At 34.2% G+C, this 17,864-nt stretch overlaps 2 protein-coding genes across 5 annotated transcripts; one reads left to right on the top strand and one right to left on the bottom strand.

Moving 5' to 3' along the window:
- Positions 1–557: 557 nt before the first annotated feature.
- LOC110410679 (uncharacterized) lies at positions 558–3,620 on the bottom strand. Of its 2 annotated transcripts, XM_021420508.1 has the most exons (3): positions 3,246–3,620; positions 1,952–3,014; positions 558–980 (listed from the first exon to the last, which is right to left on the bottom strand). In XM_021420508.1, the coding sequence occupies exons 2-3, from the start codon at positions 2,669–2,671 to the stop codon at positions 690–692; spliced, it is 1,011 nt and encodes a 336-aa protein (XP_021276183.1). In that variant the 5' UTR covers positions 2,672–3,014; positions 3,246–3,620; the 3' UTR covers positions 558–689. The 2 variants fall into 2 exon arrangements, with proteins under 2 accessions (XP_021276183.1, XP_021276182.1); XM_021420507.2 differs by lacking the exon at positions 3,246–3,620 and having other exon boundaries at positions 1,952–3,233.
- Positions 3,621–6,283: 2,663 nt separating this feature from the next.
- Positions 6,284–17,812, top strand: AT-HF (HIS HF). Of its 3 annotated transcripts, XM_021420568.2 has the most exons (21): positions 6,284–6,388; positions 6,482–6,532; positions 7,551–7,812; positions 8,195–8,277; positions 8,701–8,795; positions 9,785–9,888; positions 10,293–10,462; positions 10,590–10,704; positions 11,144–11,199; positions 11,288–11,326; positions 11,516–11,614; positions 11,890–11,952; positions 12,071–12,133; positions 12,245–12,327; positions 12,500–12,608; positions 12,708–12,761; positions 13,327–13,414; positions 13,593–13,630; positions 16,270–16,375; positions 17,157–17,323; positions 17,480–17,812. In XM_021420568.2, exons 3-21 carry the CDS (start codon positions 7,641–7,643, stop codon positions 17,537–17,539), a joined length of 1,764 nt encoding a protein of 587 aa, XP_021276243.1. In that variant the 5' UTR covers positions 6,284–6,388; positions 6,482–6,532; positions 7,551–7,640; the 3' UTR covers positions 17,540–17,812. The 3 variants fall into 3 exon arrangements, with proteins under 3 accessions (XP_021276243.1, XP_021276244.1, XP_021276241.1); XM_021420569.2 differs by lacking the exon at positions 6,284–6,388 and having other exon boundaries at positions 6,391–6,532; positions 7,551–7,649; XM_021420566.2 differs by lacking the exon at positions 6,284–6,388 and having other exon boundaries at positions 6,391–6,532.
- The last annotated feature ends 52 nt before the right edge of the window (positions 17,813–17,864 follow it).

Here is a 17,864-nt window from a genome sequence, read left to right as displayed (position 1 = left end):
TCTCAAGGAACTAGCTGAAAATTTTTGGTCTAAACTATAAGTCGCAGAAAGCCTAGTTTCCAAATTATATTGCCAGTTATACTTATGACCTAAGCCAAATCCAATATCCCCTGGGTTATAGACCTAGGGCTGTACTAATTCCAGTTGGGAACGTACCCAGGATTTAACTTTACATCTTGCTTCCATACTCTATTAATCATCGTGATCATTCGGCAATCAGACGTTAGTTGATTGTCTTGTCAAATGTTAAGAGTTACTCCCAACAGCAAAAATGAGAAGCATGATTCCAAGAACATTATATTTACGCATTTACTTGAACAGGGTTATTACTGATTAATTGATTTCTCTATTCTCTACACAACATGTGAAGGCACTGTCAACTGTCAGAGCCTGAGACTTGGTGTAGGCTTCTTTTGTCAACCGCCACATTCAAAACAATTTCCTTCTTTTCATTTGACCATGCAGATTGTTGATTCTGCATTTAGAACCAGGTCAGGTGTGTCTAAGCCGGGATCAATGTACTGGAACACAGGTCTTACGGTTAATTTAGGGTATAATCATATGCATCTGTTATTATTCTTTTATTGACACAATAATATAAACAAGATGCAGGCACTTCTTATAGACAAATACTCCTAAAAGACAGCAAGATTTTTCACACGTTTTGTCAGTGTGATGCCAAGTATTGTTCAAGTTTTCTTATGTACCTTCTTTGCAGATTTGGCCCATTTTATAGTTGACCTGGCCAAAGCATCCATTGGATCGATACATTTTTTGAGAAGAGGATCCTCTCGAGGTAGAAGATTCTGCAGTTCATCGGAAGCAAGGATGACAACATTCACAGCGCTGATTAAAAGGATTTGGATTGCAACTCTCAAGAGGTTCCGAGCCCCTTCCATGTCCCTTTTGTTCAATGATTCAATTGCAGGAATCAGAATGTGTTCCATGGTTCCCTTGTCTGGCAAAACAACCTCAAAACCCTGCAAATTGAAGTGTAAGGAGAAAAGAAGTGCACTTCAGGATGAACAGAATGAAAATTCGTCCAAGTGGTATTTTCATACTGTGCAAGCTGAAATTTTGTGAGTGATGTAGGTAAAATATACAAATATGGAAAAAGACAGCGGAAAGATAAAACAGATTCAAAACAAAGATGTGATACTTGAGAAGCAGAACTATCGTCCATCAGATATTCCAGATCTTCAAATTATTTGAGTATCTTGATAGAAAGGCCAATAGGTAGCAGACAGAACTCCTTTTTCAAGCCCTTTGTCTACAAATTAGTTGTTTCATATGAGGTTCTCCAACCAGATCAAATCAAGCAAAAGGTTTTTGGTGACTGGTGAATGAGCCCTCATCATCTCTCAAATGAGGGTATAGCTCTGAACTTAAAATCTAAACAGTAACTCTGTTTCACTAGGCACTGCCCCTAAGAGATCAACTGCGGCACCAAAAACCTGTTCCTGCTCTATAACAGGTCTTCATCTTTTTTCCCAAAAACTCCTACTAAGTGAGCAACTGTGCCCAACCCCAAAACCCAGGGGGAGCAACAACGCATCAAATTTCAACCAGAAGACATGAGACAGAACACGTATATAATTGAAAATATCTCTGTCAAACACTGGACCACAGTAACCCGAGAGGGCAGGACTGAATAATTCTTTTCTCCTCAACAGAATTCATGTGCTGAATGTGGTGCGTATGAAAACTTATCTGCTCCTTCTGATGCATGTGTTTGAGACTCCAATTTGGGTCTCTTTCATCATAATGTATATACCAACATAATATTTAAAATTTTTTAGACAAGCAACTCACAGAAATATTTGTTTGTGAGATCAAACCAGCAGAATCAGATATTCTTGTGAAGGGGCATTAGTAAAACTCAAATAAGCTAAAATTTCTGTGATGGGACAGACACTATACAGATAAGGGCATGAGTTAGGAATTATGATACCTGCTTCTGGAGTTTTTCCTGGTAAAAACCAGCAGCTATAGTTTCATAGGTGGCAAGCACCCCAATCCGCACGGTACTCCCAGCATCCAGTGGTTTCAGTTTTGCTTCCTTAAGCTCTCTGGCAACACATTCACCGACATGGAAAAATGGCAGCGAGCAGCCCTCAGATATCTCATCATGCCATGCGTTTGAGATATGGCATGGCATAACTATGCAACGAGCTCCAGACTGCTCAAGAAATACTCTTTTATTCCTCAGATTCTCAATAATAGGTTCGTGATCCACTTCCTTTTGAGCAATTTCACCTGAAGATGAATGAATTGAACCTTGAGAGATAAGGCCCTCATCCAGGGCTGGATCACTGCAGACGACAAAAGGAACACATTCTTCTCCATTTCTTGAGCTCCAGCACACCAGTTTCTCCAGGAAAATAAGAGTAGACAAAACAGAAACCCCTCCAATAATACCGACAGTATTTGCTTGACTAAGCAGGGAATTCTGAGTCTGGCATTTAATTATGGCTGAGCATGAACCTGATATCTTTTTGGATTCAGGTAAATTTCCACTCTCATTGGTTTGTAGAAGTGATGAAGACATTTGTACTGCAATAGATGGGGTTGGTCTTGCTCTACACTGGCTTCTGCTTTTACTTAAATTACCCAGAACTGGTGGGCGGTGTACAGTAGTATTGAACGACATAGTCATGCCTCCATCAAACATCCCTGATTGCTAAAAGCTTTTAGAAGCTAAAACAGTTCAAATCAGCGAAAATCACTGCCTTTTATACAGTTTTCTATTAATAGCAATCTCCTTTATACAGACCTCCTTTAAAAAGCTCTCAGAATCTCCAAGGACGGTGTGCTGTATTTCAGCACCAAAATCCTCGTGGCTCCTGCTCTAAGCCCAAAATCTGACCTCAAAATACACTGAATTCTCATGCGTTTCAGATTGCAACCCTGATAAAAGACCCTTGAGAAGACTCTCTACACTGCAGATCCCGAGCAAAAAACTCCGATGGCCGAGCTTACTGTCGACTGTTGAATCACTGTATAGTGTGGTGCAACTACAAAACCAAACCGACACATGTTAAAGGAAATTTCTTTGCGTTTTTTTGACAGCAAAGGGGAGACTAAAATCAACAATAAGATTTTTATTAAGATGTCTGTAAAACGGCGGGAGGCACATGGGGACAATGACACTTAATTCTGCAGAGGCTTTTTGTATCTGCAACCATGACAATGAATGAGCAATCATATAAAGAGGGAAGGAATCTTCATTATTGTCACCCTCTTACCTTGTTCCATTGCCTCATTTTCTGCCGTTCAAAGCTTAGATAACATTAATAATTCAAGGCATAATTTTACAAATCCATATAAAGACAGACATCTATTACCCTTTGGCCTAAATTATCTTTTGTCATTTCCTGACAAATCTGACAATGTTTGCAGCAAATTGGAAGCATTCAGCTGTCAGAGGGAAAGTTGGCAAATGTGGTACTGACCAAAATTAGTACTTCGGAATGAATGCACCTGCTTGTGTGGAGGCTCCCCTACAGTTAATTTACTGTTAGATAAAACAACAATACTAAGCGGATTCATTTTTCAACTAAAGGGTTCTGTATTTTTTTTCCCTTGATAAATGGTGATGGGGTTACTGTATATCAATTCTTTCAATGAACAAACAGACAAGACAACTTGGTCAATCGATCAATGAACAATCAAACGCATGACAAAGTATTTTTGTCAATAATTTGCTCAAGTGGTTTGATATAATGTTTCTTTCTTAGACAACCTGAGAGACACGATTCAGTAGAACCATGCCACGCAGGCTCAAATTCCAGCATATGATCATCTCTGAAAGTTCAGATGTCATCTCAAACTTTCTTCACTAAACCATAGATCTGCTTCTATCTTTCAGCATCTTTATCAGAAAAACTTGTGTATATAGATGATGGTTGTTTACATTTTCCAGCCCACGGGTAATAGGAATTTCTTTTTTTCTTTGAACGAATTCATAAAACTCTAAATTTTTATCAAAGTTATTTAACCATTTTATTAAAATCCAAAATGAAAATAAATTTAAACCTGACATATTAAATCAAATCACATGCCTTTTAATTTTTAAATTAAAATTATTATTTAAATGATATGTTACATAATTAGTTTTAATTTTTACTTAAACTTCACGTTTTCAAAAATCTAAATGAAAATGAGTTACTTTTAAATGGTATGTTAACCATTTTAACTAAGAATATTAAGAGAATAAACATGTGCCTTTTTAGACAAAGGTTACCTATTCCTGAGAGTCCATTGTGCTCACCTGAACCGAGCCCCTCTTATAATCATTTCCTCTGTTCTTTTCGGCCAGTAATCATTTCCTCTGTTGATTGACTTGGTTCCCTTCAATGCTCCTAATTGATTTATTTTCTTCATAAAATGATGGTTTATTAATGATTATATTTTTATTTGGCCTGTAACGTCATATTCTTATGAGCCATGATGGCTCTGCCGAATTTCGGTAATGTTTATGACATCATTTTGTGACAGACTAAATACTAACCAAACGTTTGGGAGAGGGGAATGGTTCCTTTTCCTTCACAATACTTTTTCTGAAGTTCGGTTACATTTTAGGTTGGGAAAAGCCATTCCCGAAAAACGCAGTAATGATTCCCCAGTCCCAGTATTTGTTATTCCATTCCTGAAATACTATTATTTTCTCATGAGTTCTTTTTAAAAATATTTCTTCTAAATAAGATATTTTTGAAAATAATTTTTTATAATTATAATTTTTTTAATTGAAAAATTAATTTTAAATAAAATTATCCTTAAATAAAACTGATTTATATATTTAGATCCGCGTCTCAAATCGATTTATATTCTTTAAGCTTTTTTTATCAAACTATTCATTTATAGAATTTTACTTACTATAAAGAAAAACTTATAATCATTTTGAACATTTTGAAGTAATTTTTGATAAACGAGAAATTTTTTTGAGCTTTTTAAACATTTTTAAGTATTTTGAAGTACTTTTTATAAATAAAAAAAAATTGAGCATTTTTCATCAAATAGGCTTATTCGTTAATTATGTTATTAAATAGAATATAATGTATTGTTTGAAGTTGTTGATTTTGTTAAATAAAATTTTTATAATTTTTAGACATTATGTGATTAATTTTAAATATTGCATGACTGGTTGATATGACATTTGTGACTAGTTAATAAGTATTTAGTATCCGGTTAGTAAGGCGCAACTAATTAACAAGACATTGCGTGATTTAGGCATTGTCTGAAAATCAGTTACGCAATACTTAAAAACCAATCACTGCCTAAAATCAAAGATGTAATGATTAAGTCACACAATATTTAAAAACCAGTAACACAATGTTCAAAACCAATAATGTAATATCTAATAATTAATTGATTTGCTTACTTCAAACCAGCTTTAAGTTGTCAAAGTTAAATAATGTTTTAATTTACAGATATGTCTAATCAATTTTAACTTGTCAACTTTAATGTTTATGAATATACCACTAAACCTAATAACCTAAAATACATATATATATTTTTTTACTAAGTCATGAAATTATGCATTTTATAAAAAAAAAGTTATAAAATTCCATAACCCTCCATAAGAGAATATATCTCTAACAGGAGCGCCTTGCTCACTCTCCTTATGCAAAATATACTTTTTTTGACAAAATATTCTCTAAATAATTCAATTCAAAATCTCATAAAAAGAAATGTAATATTCAACAAACATACTTAATAATTATCCTAATTCTAAGCACAATAAAATCGTAAATCATCATCAAATCTAGCAAACATGTTCTAGTTGTTTCTTCTCTCAAAACCTATTATCTTAATTAATCTGATTAAACTCATCAACACAGATATCTCTATCGCAGTACACATTTTGAAGCAAATCATTATCAAAAAGCATCAAATTACCATATTCATTATACTAATTGTAATCACCATAAAATAGTAAAATCGTTATTTATTACCATTAAAAATCTTAAAATCTACTATAAAAAAAAAAAAAATAAGAAAGAGATGTCATCTCTATTGTTTAGGATAGTGAAAATGAATTAGGTGGTGAGATAGATAATATTTAATAAAAAAAATTAAAATTTAATTTTAAAATTTTTATTTGAACAATAAAATAACAAAAACTAAAATTATTTTAAATTATCTGAAATTATTTAAAAAGTATTCTTATAAAATAATGCTAAAAATTGAATCTCTCACAATTTCCTCTTTTCTCATATGACTAAAATGCCTGGTGACCCTAGATAATTACAACCCTAGCCACTCTTTCCCGCCTCTTTTCTCTCTTCTTTTCACTCCCCTTTTGTTTTCTTTTCATTCCCTGCCGCCGTACTCCTCCATATCCTCGTGCTTCGTCCTCCGTCTGCAATCCATTCTCCTCTCCGCCGGTGTAAACTCCTTCTTGGATTCTCACTTTGTAGTCTTTGTACTGGGATTATTCGTTTGGTATTTGAGAAAATACCATTCTGTTTTGCTTATCTAGGGTTTTGGGTAGCAAAATTCTTTGTTTTTGCAGTTGGGCGACTTGGATCAGGTACTTTGTTTCCTCCTCCATGTCTAGTTTGCTTTTTTATTTTTTCTGTTATAGAATATTGCTATCCTGCATATAAACATCTGCTCATCAAGCTTGGTTTTCCTAATTCTATTTAGTGAAACTGAATTCAATCTCCTCTAATGGTCTTCTGCAATATGAAATGAGATCCATAGCTTGGAATAGCCAGAATAAGCAAACTAGGAATTATTAGATCTTGCATTGTTAATATGACCGTATTCTTTAGCAGTGTACTGCTGAATGCTGAAGTAAAGATGAATTAGCAACGATCCATTTCAATTTTAAGCTAACTTCACAACATGCCCATTAGCTTTCCAACAATAATTAAGGCCAAAATAAAATTACATAAGCAGATTTCAGAGATTGGTAGAAGTTGATTTGTTTATTCCACTTTAAAACAGATGCAGATTTCAGCTAATTTTAAATGTATTTTCCAGAACTACATAAGATCCAGTCCGGTTGTATTGTATGTTAATACACTGTTGTTGTTTTGTCGAATAAGCTATATGATTTTACAGATGGAATTTATTCCTCTCTTTAATCGTGTTGTCATCTTTACACTCATACCCAATGACGAATTCATTCATATGAATACTGATTTGAAGGTGTGAAGAAAATTCATACCAATTTTTCTACGATCTTTGATCAATTATACTTTGGGTGATTGACTATGTAGGCTTTAATTCATAATTGGGAACAAGGTAGATTTTAGATGAGCTTAGTTTGATTGTTTGTCTTATTAGAGTTAGTCTTCTTGATTCACTTATGTTTCTGAAAATGTCAATAATGAAATAAGAGGAATTCTTGTTTAATTTTCTTTTTTGGATCATTGAGTAATGACTAGCGAGTGATTAATTTTTTTTAAGAAGTGGGTTTCAAGTTTGTTTACCTGATCTTACTTGAACTTAATTTTTTTTCCTCTATAAATAACATAAACAAGCTTTGATTTGGTTTTTAAGCTGAGTTTGAATTGTTTCATGAAGGATTGGTTTCTTTGCAGTGCCTAACTTCCTCAAAGGACGGCGTTGTTCTCCACCTCAAGCCTTAACAATATAAAGACAGTTGCTTTGACAAACCGCATTGTTTTGCAATGGAGGGGGTTGCATATGCTTACACTACAAGCTTCACAAAACAATCATTTTTGTTGTCTGCACTGTCATCATCATCTATTATAACCATCCACCAAAAGCATCACAAAACTATTTTAAAATCCATATCTCGTAGAAATCTTGTTATCTGTGCTTCATCTGGTTCTAGTTCTGGTACTTTCTCTCATTAAAATAAGAGAAATTATGTAGAAAATCCTAAAAAATTTTGGACACTATATGAAGATATTAATCAAATGAAAAGAACCTTGGGAAAACAAAGGAGTGAAGAAAACGAAAAGATACGCAAGCATTTCAAGAACAATGTTGTCTTAATGATTTGTTGACAGCATATTGAACAAAGTTGGATGAAGTGTCCAAATAATATTAGTTTTGAATTTAAAAGTTCTAACTGTAACATTTTAAGACCAAGTGTTTTGTATTTGAGTGTCCAAAATCATGAAAGTTCTCTATGTGCTTATCAAAAGATAAGAAGTATAATAAGCAATTATTTGAAGCTTTTTAAAATGTTTTTGGTGTTTTTTTTTCCGGGGTTCAGCTGTGAAGTTGCTCGATTATGGAGCTGGAAATGTTCGGAGCTTAAGGAATGCTATTCACTATCTTGGCTTCGATATAGAGGATGTGAGACACTTTACTTTTTTTTTTCTTTAATTGATTGATATTTTGGTTTAGTTTTGTAATTTATCTAAACATTTGTGAGTATCTAGATTGATTAAATCTTTACATTCCAATTTTGTAAGAGTAGCCTTTTTTCTTCAAAATAAATTCAGATAAAAATTTTATTAGATAGATACAGAGTTATATGAAACGAATATTTTGCTTTGATGATATGTCTTCGTATGATTGCATGATAATGCTATATTATTTCCCACAGAATAAATTTGATAATGCTTTTTTGTTGGTAAAGTTGTTTTTCCTTTGCTCTTTATGGTGGCATGATTTTAATAATACGAAGATAATTGTGTCATTGTAAGTGTAATTGCTTTTAAAGAATGGATATGTAGTAAGTGATAAATCTACTATTTCTTTTGAATTAAAATGTAGGTGCGAACTCCAAAAGACATTTTGGATGCTGAACGCCTTATCTTTCCTGGTGTTGGTGCATTTGGTTCAGCCATGGATGTATTGGTCAAGACCGGGTATGAGTTTTTGCATGACTAATTTTTTTTGAAAATAATATTTAGAGCAGCTTTCATTTTGTGATATGAACGTGGTAGGATGTTAGCACATCAGATAATCCCTTAGTTACAAGCAATTCACACATGGGAAGTATAGACTAAGTCAACATATCTGATTGATTGTTGGCAGTTTATTGTTAACAGTTTCGTTGTTGTTCCTATTTTATTGTTAGTGGTAGTTTTCCATTTCAAATTGGAGGTTGTGTCTCCACCTTCCCACTTTATTTCCTTGCTTTAAGGGTGGTTATTCCACCAAGCTGTATTTAAGAGATAGTGAAGTTAATAAAAAAGATTGTTCAGAATCTATTCAAGTTTTGAGTACTTAAAACTCAAGAGATCTGCAGGCTCTCTCTAACAAGCCAGCATTACAAACATAGGTCAAAAAAGAAGCCTTCCACCCAAATACCCAGCTTACCTCAAACTAAACCCCACTTTTCCACACACCGCTCCATAACTCGATCCGTTTCAAGGGACCGTAACATAGGAACTTTCAGAAGTATGTGTGATGTTCACCAACATGCATACATGGTGTCCATGTTGCAATGGGAAGAATTATCATTAGAGAATTTCCTGCATTACTTTTCTTCTTGCTCATGTTCATGTGATGTCATAAACCTTATGTGTGACTTCTAAGAAAGCCTATGTGTGAAATTTAGGGATTTCATTTCTTCTTCTTTTCCACTTTATTTATTTATTTCCTGTTTTTAGCGTTCAGATGAGAAAATTTATATAAACCAGATTGACCTAGCTGACTTACATCATAGGTATAGGTAAGGCTTGCTGGCAATGGTTGGCCAATAGTCTCAATTGTCATAATATTACTATTTGCATTTGTTCTTTTACTCCAGATGACCTTTTAAAATGGCTAATGTATCTTTTGTTTAGCTCTAAATTATAACTTTGTAGTTAAATTGTCAGTTTGGAGGTTTTTTATTTGTCATTGGTTGCAGGATGGCTGAAGCACTTTGTACCTATATCAAGAATGATCGCCCATTTCTAGGCATTTGTCTTGGCCTTCAACTACTTTTTGAGTCTAGTGAAGAGAATGGACCAGGTCAATTTTCAGACAACTCAATTTTTTGAACATCTTGAAAGACACATTCATATATATAAAATCTATTAAACATCAGACTTGATAAAGTTTCTACACTTGTAGCAAGTATTTTCCTTGTCTATTTTCCCGAGTATATGTTATGTTCTATTATGTGGTGGAATGAGCATCTTCCTTTGGTGTTTTAAATCTCATCTTATTTTATTTTATAGATAAATATTTATAGATAGCTTAAAGAAGAGGTGTAGAATAGGAAGAAGAATGATTTGGCAGGAAAAAAAGGAGAAACTGAATAGCCTTCATTTTGTAAATAGAGAAAATTTTGAATGTTTTCTTTGTAGCATGTTTTCATTTCTTTTCTAGTTATTAGCTTTTTAACTTGACTCCATGGTGTACATTTCTTTCAGTGAATGGTCTTGGCTTGATACCTGGTGTGGTTGGGCGGTTTAACTCTTCAAATGGTTTTAGAGTACCCCATATTGGCTGGAATGCTTTGCAAATTACAAAAGACTCTGAAATTTTGGATGACATTGGAGATCACCATGTCTACTTTGTTCACTCTTACCGTGCCATGCCAGTATGCTCTTCCTTCTCAACCTCTTAATTTGTTTCTCACCCTTGCTTCGTTGATGTGTCTGTTGCAAAACCTTTCAATAAGCATACTTTGTACTGTTTGGTAACCTATATTATTGTATTTGTGGTAGTCAGATGATAACAAGGAATGGATTTCATCTACATGCAATTATGGTGATGATTTTATAGCATCTATCAGAAGGGGAAATGTGCATGCAGTTCAGTTCCATCCAGAGAAGAGTGGAGGCAAGATATTTTGTGCTCTTAGTAGTTATCTTTTTTTGTTTTTGCAAGTTTCAAATTTCAAAATGTAGAAGTTACTTCCTGTAGGTATGGAAAGGATTTGTCACATGCATGTCTCTATTGACAAAGTTTACCTCTATGATTTTCTTTCTAGTTTTCTTTGCCTTTGTGAGAAAAAATTGATAATTATAACCATTTTTTTTGTAATAGTAACATGGGTGCATGAAGAGCTTCAGAAGGGGAATGTTTAAGTTGTTTCTCCACACTTTAGTAGTTGGTTCCTTCATATGGTTTTCCAGTATAATTACTTGGTGTTATCTGATTATTGGACATGTTTCTTTGCAAAACTGTAAAATATCATGCTTTTTTTTTCTCAGAACAAATGTCAGGCATAATGTTAACTTGTTTATTGACACTGATAAGTAAATTAAAATTGTTTCAGATGTTGGTCTTTCTGTATTGAGAAGGTTTCTAGATCCAAAGACACAGGGGACAAAGGTAGTCTTGTATCCTTGGATTTAATTCATCTAGTTCTTTTATCAACTTTTCGTTCGTCTAAGGGTCTGAATGATTCACTTGACTACAGAATCCTACTCAGGGGAAGGCTTCAAAACTTGCAAAGAGGGTAATACTTTGTGAAACTTGAATTATTTTTCACGTAAATCTGGGTTTTCATTTGAGCTTTCGAGTTTTCACGTACTTTGGGAGTTTTCTACTTGTCTCAATTGCATAGCTCTAAATGAGTACTTTAACATGTTCTTCTTGATGTTGTGGATCATATGGCTCTATGGTGACCGATATTACTTCTATTCAGGTGATTGCTTGTCTTGATGTTAGGACGAATGATAAGGGGGATCTCGTTGTAACCAAAGGGGACCAGTATGATGTACGAGAGCACACAAAAGAAAATGAGGTAAGGCCGAGAAGGTCATTCACTGTTCTAATGCCATGATCTGTTTGATTTCAGTTTTAGATTGGTGGATGCCTAAAATTTTTTTTTTGCATATCGATGCATCATTATTACCATACATGACAAATGTGGGATGTGCCCCTTGATATGAAAGGACATACGAGTTGAATAAAGTTGTAATGATGGCTTCTTTTCTTCTTGATCTCCTATCTTATGTTTAATCGAGAGAACTTAGCTGGATTTAGATGTGGTTTTAATTTCATCTGAAACTTTTGTAGGTGAGAAACCTTGGCAAACCCGTAGAGCTTGCTGGACAGTATTACAAAGATGGGGCTGATGAGGTATGCTTATAGTTTTGAGGTGTTTTATGTTTATATTCCAATATCGGCAATCATTTAGCCTCTTCAAAGCTTCTTTTATACTTTGAATTATTGATTTCTTTTATACTTTAAATTTCAGGTCAGTTTTTTGAACATTACTGGCTTCCGTGACTTCCCATTAGGCGATTTACCAATGTTGCAGGTCTTTGACATTTTGCGAATATCTTTTGATGTAGCATTTTAAATTTATTTTTTAGTGTTTGTATATGGGCATTTTGATATGTGTATTTATATTACTTTCTGTGATTTGCAGGTATTAAGACGCACTTCAGAGAATGTTTTTGTCCCACTAACTGTTGGAGGTGGTATACGAGATTTTACAGATGCAAATGGCAGGTATGCGTCTGTGTTATACTGTGATCTACTTTTCATATATTTTAAGATTAAGATTTTAATTTATGTTCAAGTGATTTATTAGACATTCCCTGATACTGCAGGTGTAAGTGATCTTTGTGTAATTAATCAGTACAATTTTGTATAGAAATTTATTATATACATAACTTTTCAGGCACTATACTAGTTTGGAAGTTGCTTCAGAGTACTTTAGGTCTGGGGCTGATAAAATTTCCATTGGGAGTGATGCAGTTCATGCAGCAGAAGAATATATGAAAACCAAAGTTTGCAAGTTCACCTTATTAAAACTTGTTACTTGTGGAGTTCAGATGGTAATACATTGCTATCTTTCCTACTAATAGTTCTGTATATGCTTCTTTTAGGTAAAGACAGGAAAGAGCAGCTTAGAACAAATTTCTAAAGTCTATGGAAGTCAGGTGATTCCTACTCTAGTTTTTGATGTGTTGATGTCTGTACTAATATGTATCCGTTTATATTTGTTAATCTTCTCAACTATATGCGTACTTTGGGTTCTAGCTGATCGTGAGGTTTTTGCTGCTTCTTGCTTGACATTTAATAAATGTTAAAGAACAAAAAGAATCTATAAATAGTATATGGTTGGATATGGGAGTTTAAAATGCATATACATTTGGGTGGGCCTGTATAATAAATTTTTTATTGTGTTGGTTGATATTTTGATTTAGTAACACAACTTGGAAAAAATGGATGAAAGCAGGAGGCTTTTTATCGTTGCAAGCATAGGCAATTGGTGAGGAAAGTGTTCATTTATGTGCTGGCAATATTCAATACTTAATCTTTTTTTTCTTTTTTCATTGGATCAGTATGTGTGTTTTACCTGTACAACTGGTGTCAGTTTGGTTGCTAATTTTTGCTATTACTTGGTGTAAGCCAATTTGGATTTAATTTGGTGGGTACTTGCTTCATTATATTGCAGTTTCAAGAATGAATTTTTAATGAGTTGATTGAATATTTATTTGACAGGCGGTAGTTGTAAGCATTGATCCTCGTAGAGTGTACCTTAAAAGTCCTAATGATGTGCAGTTCAAGACCATAAGGGTCACAAAACCAGGTAATAAAGATCTTTACTGTGTTTGGATTTACCATTCATGTGAAATCTACATTGTGTTCATTAAAAATTCTGCTCTCTGTGGATGGAAGCTAGAAAAAATTTCCAAAGACATTTCAAGAAATTTTACACTTTTAGAATTCACAAGGATTTCTAATTAGAACATCCCGTTTGGTGTCAGGTCCAGGTGGAGAAGAATATGCTTGGTATCAGTGTACGGTAGGCTTCTTTGCTCTCTGCCTCCTGCATGCTCATTCATAAAGCATTTATCTGGATAAACTTTTTAAAGCTAGCAGTATGCCTTAAACCTATCTTAAAATTGTATCTTGTACTAAGCAAGCAAACACATCATTCCAGAAACACATCAAAACCTCCACCTACAAATATTAATCACCACTCTGAAAGGACACTTAAAACCTAGGACCCAAACTGATGGAGAATCATGTAGGGGTTTTATTTTATTAGGGTAATTTTTAATCACGGTTATATTTAGCTTTTTTATTTTTATTAGGGTTTTGGGTTTTGTTATAAATATGTTATTTTAGTTTCGATTAGGTTTTGGATGATGAATATTTTAGATTTTGAGTTATTGAATATTCGAGATTTTCTCCCTCTATTGTTCTCTTTGGATTTCTCCCCTGATTTCCTCTGTTCCTCCGTAATTGCTTCGTCTAGGTCTGATTTTCTCTCTAAATCTCTCTTTCCACCACTTGTTCTACATCAAATAGGCATTAGGGTCAGCACTTGACCCTGAGTATGTAGAGTTAAAAGAACCAGGAGAAAGGAAGAATATGAAACAATGAAGGCACATGTATTAAGATTGTGATAATCAGATAAAAACATGAAAAATAGATAAAATTGAAATGTGCAAAACATAACAAAACAAAAACCAAGATAGTAAAAGAAAATTAGCTTGAAGGTGCTAATTAATGCAATGCTATAAGGAACAATAGCTTCTAAGCAACAGTCAAATCTATCATAAACTAACAATAGAAGGAAAACAATTGAGAAGAAAGATGTAGGCAATGATAAACTAACACTGTCTCTGATGAGTGGTGTTTTGCCTGGCTCCTAATCTTTGTAATCACAGCTAGCACAATTCATGTACAATCCACTGGACCTTCAGCTGTTGGAATGGGAGACAAAATCTTAAAGAAGCTGGACAAAATACAAGAAGAATGACTTTGAAATCTGAAATCAATGCATTGTTTGATCAAAATCAAAAGTAAAAGTCATTAAAATGGCACAAGTCTGTAGTTCAGGTGCAAGTCCAAGCTCAGCAACATGGAATTCAAATTACAGCTGAAATCTTACCTAGCTCAATAGACAAACCTTCCATGATCATTTGGCACTGCACTTGAAATGTTGCCTCTAACTGTTGGTTCATTGGGAAGCCTTCACTTTTATTTTCAAACATTTCACGGCCAGACCTAGGATCAGGAAAGAGTATCCAAGATGATGAGAACCTAATGTGACTATAATGGAAAGTAAATTTAACGTTATTGAATTGACATTTCCAAATCACATGAAAATCAACATTATATGAAAATGAAACTCAAACTGAAATATTAGCAAATTTTTTCTCAAGCTCAAAGCAACTAACCTTTTGTAATTGTGTTAGCATTGCACTGCAAACACCACTAATGGCCATTCTGGCTTTTCCAATCACCTGATCTCTTTGATTGCTACTGGCATTGTGTAGATGAACCATCAGAATTGGAGCCTTCTACTACTAGAGTAAGAGTAATTCATATTTCCACCCAAAGATTCAAAGTACAACCAACCATGATATCCTGTTTCAACTAATTCTAACTGTTTGACCTTTTCAAAACCCCCATAGCAACCTCAATTGGATCTTGAAAGCTTAAAGAATGCTCTTAAGTACAACCAACCCTGATATCCAATCAGAACACATGTTAGTGGACGCATGTTGTCTGTGTTTGTATCTGTGTTTGCGTTCTTTATGAAAATCATAGTAAACATATAATATAAATATGCAGAAAATTTCAACCAATACGATACAAAGCAAATAACTGAAAATTTGAAAATGTATCCTTTAATAACCAACAATCTTCAACCACCTTTGCCTTCCCTAATAACTTCTACCAAATTAACCCCAAATCAACCTGAAGACCAAATAAAATTATATAAGCCCACCAAAAATAAGCTAATTGTCTTAGGATCTGGAAGAAATCTGGGTTTTGGTCAAAGAGATAGAGAGTTTAGAAAAGCAAAAATACAAACATAATAACATGGATCCATTAACAATCAATCAAGGTTAAATTTTAAAAAAAAAACGATAATCAAGATTGTAGGTATTTTAGCAAGATCTGACGTAAAAAAGGAGATTTCAGAAGTATTTAGAAACAGGTTTGGGTTGGAAAGAGAGAAGAGAATAAAGGGAGAACGAAGAAGGAAGCAGAAAAAAGAGAATAGAGGGAGAAGGAAGCAGAGATCAAAGAATGGGTGAGAGAAAAGACAGCGAGACAGGACGAGAAGAGGCTTGCTGTTACTTTCCATGGCATCGACAGCGATGTGCCATGGAAAATGAAAAGAAGATTTGACTCTTGTTAGGAAGAGCGAGAGGAAGAGAAAGCTAAAGCATATTTACCCAGTCATACCTAATTCCAAACTTGTGTTTACAAACACTAGCATGGGAAGGCCGCTCTCACATGAAAATCACATGGTTTTGCATTTTAACTGTGGCAATTTGGATCATGTTGCATTCTGAGGGCTTGTTTAACAGCTTAATGTATTTATAAATAATATAAATAAATGATTAAATGATCATTGCTTTGCTGCTTATATTTCAGAAGTCTTTATCTTATGCACATCTTGAATGGCTTTCTGTTCCTAAGGTTAATGGTGGGCGTGAAGGTCGACCAATTGGGGCTTATGAGCTTGCAAAAGTAGTTGAAGAACTGGGAGCTGGAGAAATACTATTGAACTGCATTGATTGTGATGGTATAAACAACTTTCTTGTGACATAAACAATTCCCCCTTATAAGTAATTGTTTCCAGTGTGACATTACCATTTCAGATAATTGCTTTGAAAATGACATGAAGAGCCTTTTTTATATTTACAACCAATGGTTAACTGCAGCTGAGAATATTTATCAAGATAGTTTAATGAAAAAGTTAGTAGCTAGTTTTATAAATGGTCATCAAAGTTTTATGTGGTTTCTGTCAAATTTTACTTAACATGCCAATGGGCATCAAAATAACAGAACATGTAATATGTTCAAATGCTTTTATTTTAAGGTATCTGGGACCTGAAGACTTTATCTGAGTTTCTTAATAAGCTAGCTAAATTTAGGGCTTTCTTTGTGTAATTCAGGGCGTAGGAGTGTCTTTTTAGCAGGAATATATTATAAAAAATATGATGCATAGGCGGGTACCTTCTTTTTACCATCCATAGTCTCATTGCCAGTGCCATTAGTTGCCTCTCCAATTGGAGTACAAGGATTATCCCTTCTGCAGGATAAGTCTCTCCTGTTACAGTGCAATTGTTGGGGTTTTGTCCTTCCCTGCGGTCTAAGTTGAAGTTGAATAAGTTTTGGAGTTGGATTCCCTTGGTAAGAGTGTGGAAGCCATTGAGCAAGGGTGTTCTCAATCTAGATAGCAAGTCAAATCTAGTGTTGGCATTTTGCTGTTTAACCTACAGGAATATTGTATTTATTCCTGAATCCTGGTCTTTTCTTTTGATTATTTTCATGATCATGATGCCCACCTGCTGACTTTGCAGGTCAAGGAAAAGGATTTGATATAGATTTAATAAAGCTGATATCAGATGCTGTCAGCATCCCTGTAATTGCAAGTAGTGGTGCTGGTGCTGCTGAGCACTTCTCGGAGGTATTCATGGAAACGAATGCATCAGCAGCTCTTGCTGCTGGCATTTTCCATCGGAAGGAGGTAATTATTTAATACAAGTGCTTATAATTTTGAGAATTTTAGTTTTCCCAGCTTGATAGAATAAGAAAAAACAATATATTTCCTCTTCAACTGCACCAGGCAAAGGCTTCATTAATTTAAACTCTGATTACAATTTCTTGATTCTTTGGGTTTTAGGTGCCCATTCAGTCCGTAAAAGAACACTTGTTGAAGGAAGGCATTGAAGTAAGGGTATAACCATATCTGTTCTTGTGTCGATGAGGCTCCTGATTTTGTTCCTAAAATCAAGAGTGGGCAGAAATGCGAAAACCTGATAGCTGTTTTCGTATGTTTTCTTTCATTTTTGCAGTTTCGGGATTGATTTCGAAATGATCTGTTCGTATGTAATCACTATTTTGGAAATTTTGAATGTTTTGTTATGTACTTTATTTGTTCTGTTTGGACACCTCATGCTCCTTTCCCAACTTCGTAAATGGCGTACTTGTGATGCGAGAAAGCTTCTTGCTGATAGTTTTTGCTTTGTCGTAAGAGTAGCATTTTTCTTTGAAGTAAGATTCAGATA

This window comes from Theobroma umbraticum, unplaced genomic scaffold, assembly GCF_002168275.2.
Source record: "Theobroma umbraticum cultivar Fairchild unplaced genomic scaffold, ASM216827v3 scaffold_56.0, whole genome shotgun sequence".
Classification (NCBI taxonomy): Eukaryota; Viridiplantae; Streptophyta; class Magnoliopsida; order Malvales; family Malvaceae; genus Theobroma; species Theobroma umbraticum.
Note: the sequence above shows the minus strand (reverse complement) of the source record. Positions and strands in the feature narration are given on the sequence as shown.

Bases quoted from the DNA above. Each gene is read 5' to 3' on its own strand.
- LOC110410679 (XM_021420508.1), bottom strand. From the start codon at position 2,671: ATGTTTGATGGAGGCATGACTATGTCGTTCAATACTACTGTACACCGC. The intron at 981-1,951 runs GTATCATAATTC...TTCAATTTGCAG, and splicing joins AGGAAAAACTCCAGAAGCAG to GGTTTTGAGGTTGTTTTGCC.
- AT-HF (XM_021420568.2), top strand. From the start codon at position 7,641: ATGGAGGGGGTTGCATATGCTTACACTACAAGCTTCACAAAACAATCA. The intron at 10,463-10,589 runs GTATGCTCTTCC...TATTTGTGGTAG, and splicing joins ACTCTTACCGTGCCATGCCA to TCAGATGATAACAAGGAATG. The intron at 11,327-11,515 runs GTAATACTTTGT...ACTTCTATTCAG, and splicing joins CTTCAAAACTTGCAAAGAGG to GTGATTGCTTGTCTTGATGT.